General features: G+C 40.9%; 1 protein-coding gene across 1 annotated transcript; it reads right to left on the bottom strand.

Moving 5' to 3' along the window:
• Positions 1–351: 351 nt before the first annotated feature.
• LOC125523955 (isoflavone reductase homolog) lies at positions 352–3,578 on the bottom strand. The gene is made up of 4 exons (XM_048689029.2): positions 3,186–3,578; positions 2,003–2,243; positions 1,714–1,917; positions 352–699 (listed from the first exon to the last, which is right to left on the bottom strand). Exons 1-4 carry the CDS (start codon positions 3,498–3,500, stop codon positions 536–538), a joined length of 924 nt encoding a protein of 307 aa, XP_048544986.1. The 5' UTR covers positions 3,501–3,578; the 3' UTR covers positions 352–535.
• Positions 3,579–11,072: the final 7,494 nt, after the last annotated feature.

An 11,072-nucleotide genomic window follows, 5' to 3' on the forward strand; every position in this document is an offset into this window, starting at 1 on the left:
AAAATGTTCCACTTGCATGTGTTGCATGTGGTGGTGGCATTGTTGCATGTAGAGGAAAATTATATAGTGGGCTGTAGCTATTTAAGAATAGATGATATGTGTGCACAAGACAAGTACAACACATATTAAGGTAAGCCAAAACCTTTTTCTTCATGAATAGTATAAAACAATTTTTTTTGACATATATGTGGTGTGCTGCGTCTGCTGATAAAGGTAATTAAGGTTTATACGTGTTATAGTTATTTGCACCTCCATATGTGCTGTAGTGAACCCATTTTTTTCCTCACGAATATAAAACCACTTCTTCTTCTTTTTTAACCACGTGACACATGTGGTAAGCAATCCAAACAATTCAAAAAAAAAAACACTTCTTTTCTACTCCTTCTGTACCTAAATATATGACGTTCTAGTAGGCTAGTTTGCCTACCAAAACGTTAGCGTACTAAGAACGTCATATATTTAGGTGTGGTGGGAGTAACATATGTGGTGTGCAACGTCTGCTGGTAAGGTAGTTAAGGTTCATACATTTTCTTAATTACAAATAACGTTTCATGTAGTCCTCCATGCTGGTGCAGCGAACCTCCGGGTAGAGTAGAGAAGCTTCCTCTCCATCCTCCCCTATATCAAAGTTTGTCGAGCAACCCTCGTAGAAAATGTGGTGGAAGTGCCCCACCGCCATCTGATTTGTAATGTCCGTACCTTCATAGTACAAGTAGAATAGTGTCAACCGCGAATTTGCTTGTAAATTGGGTAAACTTGTGTTTCAAGTATCCTAGTAATTTCTATTTAACAATATAAAATATTTACCATCCTTGATTACGAATCTTAGATAGTAAAAAGTTAAACAATTGTTGAATAGCATAATGTAAAACAAAAATCTTATGTAGAAGGCAGACATACTTAACGTTTTTTATTTAATTTGTGTTTGTTTATATGAGACCACCTGCATAAGTTTGTAGATCAGTTTTTATCATGGCATGGCTATTAATCTGAGTTTGAATTTTTGGTCATGACCAATTTAGTTTGCAATTATCACCTAACTAATTTAGATAGATTTCTTATATACATATATCAATGGTGAAGTTTGACTACACAATTTTGAAAACAACATCTCTTCTGAATGGAGGTAACATTAAGTAATTTGATATTATAACTTATTGAAGTGGATGAAAATCAGGTATTTAGTAATATTTTGTAATTCCACATTTCCTCAAGATAATTTTCTCTGAGCATCCAATGATCTAAAGATCACATTAAGAACATGTTATACAATAGTTTGTCTTTCATGTTATCGCTGGCAATTAATGATTGTGTATATTGAAAGAAAATATGTGGTGATTGAAATAACAAGAAATCGTGTGACTGGAAATGACTTCCTGTGGACAAGAGGATAACATGTGTTCTTAGGTGGTAAAAGAGCATTCCTTCAAGAGAAGTGTAACATAATGTCGTTGTATATAACCTAAGATAACTTTCTCCTACGATGATTTTTTTTTGTAGAACTTTGTACATAGTAAAAACAATTGAACGTTCATAATGCCATTGTACCTACTAACCATGTGCGTTTTACTGTATTTCTCAAAAAATGTAAAAGGATAAAACAAAATTGGAAATGTTTGACCAGAAAATCTGTGGACATTTGATCTTTTTTATGCTACTAAAGCTGGCATCTTTAATAATTTAGCTTTAGCCAAATAGACGATTCTCTCTTACCTTCCATTGACGCCAAGAATTCATCAGACGGAATGGGAATTCTCTCAAGGACTTCTCCTGAGAGCTTTTCCCATTTGGCAATCAGCTCAGTTTGACTAAGGATGTTTTCTGGGGGCCTTAGGTATATTGTCTTGTTCAAGGCCCTAGGATCATCAATGGACTTGATGGTGTATGTTGCGACATCATCTTCGTCCATGAATATCACTGCATTGCACAATACAACTATATACTGTCAGAGGTGGGATTACTGCATCATTATGGTTTGAACACAAATGTTCATGGTTATGACCTTTGACGTTGCCATCTCCGTACACTTGAACTTTCTCTTTGGGCGGGAGAAGGGTGCGCATTTGAGAGAGATTAGGAACAAAGAAAGCAGCAAAGCAGTTAGCGGAAACATAGGTGTGTGGAATGTTTGCTTCTTCTATTGCCCTTCTTATCTCCATCTTTTCGTCAAATGTGATCCTTCCTGGTTCTAGAGCGTGCCCCATCCTCGCTGGGTCGATGCCGAATTCAGATGGTAGGAAACGCTGCATGCAGAATTGTAATATTATATTATTTCCGTCCCCAATTATTTGTCTTAGATTTGTCTAGATACGAATGTATTTGACACTAAAACATGTCCATATACATCCATATTTAGACAAATACTCTCTCCGTCCCATAATATTTAAGACGTTTTTTAACACTACACTAGCTAGTGCCAAAAAACTTCCTACATTATGGGACGGACAGAGTATAATACAAGTAGTACTACGTAGTATTATGTTTGTATGAGTGCACCTGCACGGCACTTCATAGTTACTGTCGTTTTCAGCAACTTCAGAAAATAAATAAATAATCCAAACTTATAGTCCTAGCATTTCACTTTCCCTCTTCCTCTCATGTCCTGACACCAAATTCAGGTATACAATTCATAAGAATAGCTGACTTTTAAGGTCTCCCAATGACTAACCCTCAAACCTGACAACGAGGTTTGCTTGGGTACACCCACTGTAGCCACGATGGTGATTAAAGGTGGGAGACATTCATTGGATTTTAAATCTACACTGCTGATCTGCATTGAAATTCTTTAAAACTTTTTTAAACGGATGTACTAAAGCAACTTGCAACTTTATTCTTGCATTTTTAAGCAGGCGGCTTATTTAGTCTTTACCTGCTGAGAACCGGAAACATGTGAAAAATCAGTGTCAGACTTGCAAAGCTAAAGTTGAGGAAATTTCTTCCGGAATAATCTTAATAAAGACAGTTGCTTCAGGGTATTTGTTACTGAGGAGATGGGAATCTCCCATGGAGTGATACAGAGGTGGCGCCGTTGTCGCCAACGTCAGACTACCGCAGAGAGGTGGCTTCTTCCCAGTCAATCTTTTCGTGTTTTCAAGATCTCAGAAAAGGGATCGACCGATCTCTAGGAATTTGACTGATCCATATGTCTAAATATAGTAGCTCCGCGAGTTAATTAAGCGACTGACCTTGATATTTCCAGCTTCTTTGATGGCCTCCACTAGCTTGAGCTGCAGCAGGAATTGAAGGCCGGAGATGGCCGACACCACCACGTCCACCTGCTTCACGGCGGCGACGAGGCTCCGGTGGTCCTCCATCGACGCCTCGATGAGGAGCGCTCCATGCGCTTTGAACGACAGGAGCAGCTGGAGCTTATCGATGTTGAGGCCGATCTCCGGCCGCATCAGGATAAAGGTACGGTGGCCATGGGCTAAGCTCGCCCGCACAATCCTCCTGCCGATGTATCCTGTGCCACCAACTACAAGAACTTTACTCTTCTCCATGCCTCAAGCACAGATCAGAATGAGGTGGTTGCTACAGACCTTGGGGCTATGTGGGTACAAAAGTTCAATGTTGATGGGTCTGAGTGGACTCTTCGTTGTAGTATTCAGTTACAAGACATAGAGAGATGTGCCTCCTAGAAAAAGCAGACATGAAAAAAAATACTTTTCTACAATCTCATGTTCCTCGGGTAGTATATATTAATTGACCGCCACAAGCGTTAGATGACGCGCGAGACAGCCGTCCGATCACTCGCTGCATGAGCCGCAACCTTTGCAACAAGGTCCATGTTGCGATGAATCAATTAGATTGACCGCCACAGGCGTTAGATGACGCGCGAGAAAGCCGTCCGCCGCGACCTTTGCAACAAAGACTGTTGCGCTCGGGAACTTTGCAACATGGACCTTGTTGCACGCGTGTCATTGGGTAACGCACGAGTCTTTAATCACCCATTGCATCATGGACCATGGTGCGATCGATATATTGCAACGCGGGCCATGTTGCGATCACCTCTAGCTTGCATGATGTGGGGTTTGCCATTCATTTGCAACATGGACCATGTTGCGGTCATCTATTGCGACATGGACCATGTTGCGATCACCTTCAGCAATGACGATTGAGCAGGAAGCATGCTACAGCTCCACCTCTTGCAACATGACACATGCTGCAAATAACGGCCATCCCAATTGGCCTTTTGTGGAGCCTGATACCGCGACAGTGAGGAAACAATGTCTTCTGGCCGGGCCTCTACGCCAACACCATGGTCCTTGCGGTGCCACAAGCATTTGTGGATGTCGAAGCCATGGAGAAGAAAGAGAAGAGTTGAGAGAGATGCGAAGTAGTTGGTGGGAAAGAAAAGGACAAGGCATGTGGGAGATGGTGTGCGGCGAGATGTATGGTGCAGACAAATCTGAAAGCAAGGGATGAAGCGGCATGTCAGACCACATAGACAAGTCCCAGGTAACAAAGGCAGTCTACACAGCTACGTTATGAGTCAGCTGAATATGATCATTTCTCATATATTAAGGTACATCACAAATAATTGAGCCGTTAGTCGCTTTATTTTTCAAAAAAGGGTTAACCTCCCACCTCTGCATCAATCGAATAAAAAATCACTCAATTAAGTATTCAAAGTTTACAAGCATCCATAAAGTCGCAAAAGCAAACAAAAAAGTCAAAGACTAGATGGGATTGGAATCGATCATGAACAGGCTAAACATGTTTGGTGTCTTATCAAGAATCCAGCTTCTCTATGTGCTACTATTCTGAGAGTCGAATATTATCCTCAAGGTGATTTGTTGAACACTAATCTAGAGATCTTTTACAGTACATCAAATAATATGAGCCGTCTATTTTTAGTTATTCAATGAACTAGATCCACCAATACTACTAGACAAAATCAATAGTATTTTTTGGTTAAAGGATATAATTGGAAGACACAAAATAAATACACAAACTCTAAATTCATTGAGAAGCTGGGTGTTTTCTTCTTCTACTTTGACTGGACATGATCTATCCAATGCCGAGAGGGGCCAGATCCAGCCAAGTACTTTCCGGCAAAGATGAGATGCAACGAAGACGATTGCACATAGTCGACCAATCCTCTTGCCGGCTGGTAGTTTTGGCCAAGGAAATCATCATGTACAAAAGAGGTAAATACACTGCGAGTCTTAAAATTTGCACGTGACATTCAGTTTGATGTATAAACTTGTAAAATACGTAATTCTAGTTATTGAACTTGTGCGGGCATACAAATACGGTCATGTATCCCTTACGCGGGCGTATCGAGTCTTGCTTGGCATACTAGTGTGGACAAGGCCCATTGTCAGCGACAAATGGTACTCAGCACAACATGTATTTACATAAAACACCCTTGCCTTTTTTATTTGCAGATTGCAGGGAAAAAACCATCGTTGGTAGGAAAAAGAAGGCCCCTGTGAGGGCCAAATACAGAAGCGGGATTGGGGATCGAACTCGCTAGTCTAGGTAGGCACAAAAAGAAGCTGACCATTGCAAGAGGAACATTTCCATGTCTATAAGAAGAGATACAATTTTAGTTCTACTGAAAACGTCCGGGTTATCAACTAAATATCTGCCATGCACATGATCTTACTTTTTTTTGCGAGGGGACGTGACTTAATACAAGTAAAATGTAGAATCGACAGTTTATTAAATATACACTTGTGTATTACATAAAAAATATTTAGTTATTATACACTCGTGGCTTATATTTAAAATGTACAAAATGATTAATACAACATTTACTAAATATTTATGAGTATTCACTTGTTTATAATTTTTACTCATGACTTATATTAAGAAATAATATATAATTTACAAATTAGACACGATTAAATATTCATACCAAAAATTTATAATTTAAATTATGAATATTTTTAATTATACAGACATTGAATTATAAAAATGTGTTATAATTATTGAAATGATTTATAATTATAATAATATTTACAATAGTAATTTTTAAAATATTTGTACTATTATACAAACATTTTTTATAATACGTAAATATTATTTTAAAATAATACATGAACAAAATTTTCTGCTCCACGAATTTCTACAAAACAAATAGGTAAAATTATACAAACATTTTTTAATTATGAATATTTTTGAAAATATTTTACGAATTTCAGAAAAACTCACATTTTTTATAATTATGAATATTTGTATTATAATTGTACAAAGATTTTTACAATTTGTAAGCATTTTTTAAACTAATACATGAACAATATTTGCAAAAAAATTATTGCTGAGATTATAATTTAAATAGTATGTATCTATTAATTTGTAAAAAATAAACAGATGCAAGTTAGGCCGCACAAACTGGAGCCCATTTCTGCTACACAAGCTGGTATCTCCAACCCACCAGGGTTCAAATCCTGGTGCTCGCATTATTCCTGAATTTATTTTAGGATTTTCGGCGATGCGCTTTCAGTGGGAGGAAACGTTCCCGTCGACGACGAGGCGCCTACGGTGATTTCGTAAATCTCAAAATGATGTGCCGGCTCAGTCTTTCAGAGGTGCTCATAGGGGTAGGTTGTGCGTGTGTGCGTTTATAGGGGTGAGTGTATGTGCGTGTATATGAGCGCTTGTGTCTGTACTGATGCTCAAAAAAAAGCTCCTTTGTTATAGTACATTATCACACAGTTATCCTATGTAATAATGTAAACATATACAGTCCTTGGTTGAAGGGAGTTGGATTCTCTAATATTGAGAAAGAAAGTTAGAGAAGCTACAGTATCCTAATTTTTCTTTTTCTATCATATGATTAAGACTAACATGACTTAAGTTAATTTGCAAATTGATAATCTACTGTGTATATTTATAGTAATTACATACAAACAAATGGTGGTGAATAAAAATAATTTTAAATTATTTACATTTATAGTAAATACAAATAGTAAACAACCTGATAACTACCTACTAACAGGCTCTAACTTCCCTTCTTTATTTTACACTAGGCTAGTATTGTAGCACCGTGACTTTCCTTCATGTTAGAAGATCATGTTCCTGGTTGAAGTGGCTTGGACGACTTGTATGCTAGCCTTGGCGCTGGTAGGAGACCTGCAGACACATTTTTCATGTTAAATTCTCTCTAGATTGACAAGCAGGACCCACCAGTTATTTACTTTTTCCACAAATAAAAATGGCGAGGGGACTTTGTGCAAAAAAGCCGAGCACCATCTATCGCTGACAGTGGGCCCTGTCCACCATGGCGTGCCAACCAAGCACCAGATACGTCCGTGTATGGGACATGTTACTGTATTTGCACGCCCGCGCAAGTTCGATGACTAGAATTACGTATTTTACAAGTTTGTGCACCAAACTGACCATCACGTGTAGGTTCTAAGACCCTCAGTGTATTTACCTCTGTATAAAATACAAAACTAGCCTAGCTAGTCTCCCTGATTGATTGATAATGTCCAGACATAGTAGTACATACAGGAACAACCGATTGCTTTCTGACGATAACGCGTACATACACAAGCAGGCGGCTACAACCGCTCCGCACAAGCAACACAGACACACGACACCCATTGATTCTCGCCGGAACACGTCAGTTGATCAGCATGATCTCGTCGACACAATTAGGAGTCCACACGGCCTATGTGAAGCAGCCATGGCACCGGTCGCTGCCATTGGATGCAGCGCGCAAGGCAGAGGCGTCGGGGGACGCGAGCCTCAAGTCAGATGGAGCTCTAGGAGCGCCGCCGCCGCCAATTATGACGCTGTAGCAATGGCCCCGTGGCCCGTTGGTTTCGTCGAGAATCCCGACTGGAGCTTCCATTTGAAGGGCAGGAGCCTGGCGTCCTCAACGGCGGTAGCTCCTTTGTCAACGCCATTAGGGCTAACATAGATGATATGATCTCTGGAATATGATTGATTGTTGGAGAGGCGGCGCAGATGACCGGGGACAGCAATGGCGAGGCCTGGCGAGTGGCGAGGGTAGTCACGTCGAGTGATTTCAGAAATTACGAAGAAAAATGGACAAAACTACCCAACTAATCAATGGCTGAGATTATTCTATACTACTCGGTCTTAGAGGTAGTACGGCGTACCGTAAAAAATCTCTTAATCCAAAGAAGGATTCGTCTTTCACTTGGTAAAGTATTATGGCGGGTGTGAGTTCTCTGAAACGTGGCCACAATTGGCAAGTAAGGAATGATCAAAATATCAATATTTGGAAGGATGCCTGGATCCCAAATTGTCAAACCACTCGTCTCTCTTCCTTCCGTTCACAAGACCCCCCCTACCAATCCTCTTTTTTCTCCTCTCCACTTCGACTATACTCCATTATTTCTCGTTGTCCTCTAGCTCAGCTACGTACAACAAGCAAGCAGCATGTACCCTGCTGAGGTCGCCAGTGTTCTTCTCCCTACGGCGTACTTGCCGCCACCTGCAAACGTAACCATTCTCTATTGTACCATTGGCAAATAACAAACTAAATAAGTTAAAGGCGCCACTGTTTTTTTAAGTGTGACTTGTTAACTGAGGTGTGTTCCTTACAAAGGACACCCGACCAAAAAGTAAGACATATTGTTTCTGTGAGAACGGCGAGAGAATAACACATCTTATATTCTACCAATGCATGTTTGGGCGCGCTACGTGGTTAGTCATCTAGGTTGCATTTACCTTGTACCCGACATGCAAGGTTGCCAACATGTTTGGTAATTGGTTACACCGGATTAATGTACTGCAAAATGCCTACACTGGTAGATAACTTGTAGTGGAGACAAAATTCTGCCAGTAAAACCATATCATTTTCAGTGTAAGGGCCTCTTTGATTCGCAGGATTTTGAAAACACAGGAATACAAAAAATAGTATTGAAGTGGCATGCCAATTTGGATCTTATAGGATTAGTAATGAGTGGTTGATGCCATAGAAAAAACAAAAAAATTATAAAAAGAGATTGGGTGAATGTTAGATTTCTTGTGAAATGTAGTACAAAAGACTTCATAGGAAAAATTTCTATGGGACCCAATCCTATGAATTAAAGGACCAGCGTAGGAAAAATTCCTAAGGATTTCAATACTCCAAAAATCCTATAGAATTCATTTGAATCAAAGGAGCCCTAAAAGTATCTCCAGCTGTTGCCCCCCCCCCCCCCCAGGGGGCTTGAAAAATCTCTGCCCGGGGGCGAGCCAGCGCTAAAATCGGCTTGGGGGCGATTGGGTTCCCAGCCGCCGCCCCCAGGTCACCCCAGGCGCTGATATCGGCCCATTTTTTGCGCAAATTTGCCCACTTCCGGCGCAGAATCGGCCCGCCATTGGCACAAATCGGCCCATATTCGCCGTGCTTCGGCGCAAATTCAACAGAAATTATTTTTTATCACATAGTTCATCATAGAAAATCAATAGAAATCAAATAGTTCAATACAAATTATATAGTTCAACAAATAAAAACTCATATTTCATCACACGTCGAGCTAGGCATTTCCCTTGAGCCTCCATAGGTGCTCCACCAGATCCTACTGCAGTTGTCGATGCACCTGTGGGTCTCGGATCTCCTGACACATATTGAGGAAGGCAGTCCTGAAGGAAATATGCCCTAGAGGCAATAATAAAGTTGTTATTTTATATTTCCTTATATCATGATAAATGTTTATTATTCATGCTAGAATTGTATTAATCGAAAACTTGATAAATGCGTGGATACATAGACAAAACATCATGTCCCTAGTAAGCCTCTACTAGACTAGCTCGTTAATCAAAGATGGTTAAGTTTCCTAACCATAGACATGTGTTGTCATTTGATGAACGAGATCACATCATTAGGAGAATGATGTGATGGACAAGACCCATCTGTTAGCTTAGCATAATGATCGTTCAGTTTTATTGCTATAGCTTTCTTCATATCATATACATATTTCTTTAACTATGAGATTATGCAACTCCCGGATACCGAAGGAATACCTTGTGTGCTATCAAACGTCACAACGTAACTGGGTGATTATAAAGATGCTCTACATGTATCTCCGAAGGTGTTTGTTGGGTTGGCATAGATCAAGATTAGGATTTGTCACTCCGTGTATCGGAGAGGTATCTCTGGGCCCTCTCGATAATGCACATCACTATAAGCCTTGCGAGCAATGTGACTAATGAGTTAGTTATGGGATGATGCATTATAGAACGAGTAAAGAGACTTACCGGTAACGAGATTGAACTATGTATGAGGATATCGACGATCGAATCTCGGGCAAGTAACATGTCGATGACAAAGGGAATGACGTATGTTGTTATTGCGGTTTGACCGATAAAGATCTTCGTAGGATATGTAGGAACCAATATGAGCATCCAGGTTCCGTTGTTGGTTATTGATCGGAGATGTGTCTCGGTCATGTCTACATAGTTCTCGAACCCATAGGGTCCGCACACTTAACGTTCGATGACGATTTGTATTATGAGTTATGTGTTTTGGTGACTGAAGATTGTTCGGAGTAACGGATGAGATCACAGACATGAAGAGGAGTCTCAAAATGGTCGAGAGGTAAAGATTGATATATTGTACGATAGTATTTGGACACCGGAATGGTTTCGGGACGTTTCGGGTATTTATCGGAGTACCGAGGGGTTATCGGAACCCCCAGGAAAGTAATGGGCCAACATGGGCCATAGGGGAGAGAGAGGGGAGCCCACAAGGGGTGCCCCCCCATTGGGATGCGAATTGGACAAGGGGAAGGGGGTGCGGCCCCCTTTCCTTTCCCCTCTCCCTCTCCTTTCCTCTTTCCCTCTCCCTCTCCTTCCCTTTTCCCCTCTGATAGAAAGGAAAGGGGGCCGACTAGGATTGGGAGTCCTAGCCGGTTTCCCCCCTTATGGCGCGCCCCTTGTGGCCGGCCTCCTCCCCTCCTCCTTTATATACGGGAGCAGGGGGCACCCCATAGCACAACAGTTATTCTCTTAGCCGTGTGTGGTGCCCACCTCCACAATTTACTCCTCCGGTCATAGCGTCGTAGTGCTTAGGCGAAGCCTTGCGCGGATCACATAACCATCACCGTCACCACGCCGTCGTGCTGACAAACTCTCCCTCGACCCTCTGCTGGATCAAGAGTTCGAGG

Source organism: Triticum urartu, chromosome 7A (genome assembly GCF_056163025.1).
Source record: "Triticum urartu cultivar PI428250 chromosome 7A, HENAU_Tu73, whole genome shotgun sequence".
Taxonomy (NCBI): domain Eukaryota; kingdom Viridiplantae; phylum Streptophyta; class Magnoliopsida; order Poales; family Poaceae; genus Triticum; species Triticum urartu.

Coding starts and splice junctions, on each gene's coding strand:
- LOC125523955 (XM_048689029.2), bottom strand. CDS start 3,500: ATGGAGAAGAGTAAAGTTCTTGTAGTTGGTGGCACAGGATACATCGGC. Junction 1,918..2,002: donor CGGAGATGGCAACGTCAAAG/GTCATAACCATG, acceptor TGTGCAATGCAG/TGATATTCATGGACGAAGAT. Junction 700..1,713: donor ATTCTTGGCGTCAATGGAAG/GTAAGAGAGAAT, acceptor TGTACTATGAAG/GTACGGACATTACAAATCAG.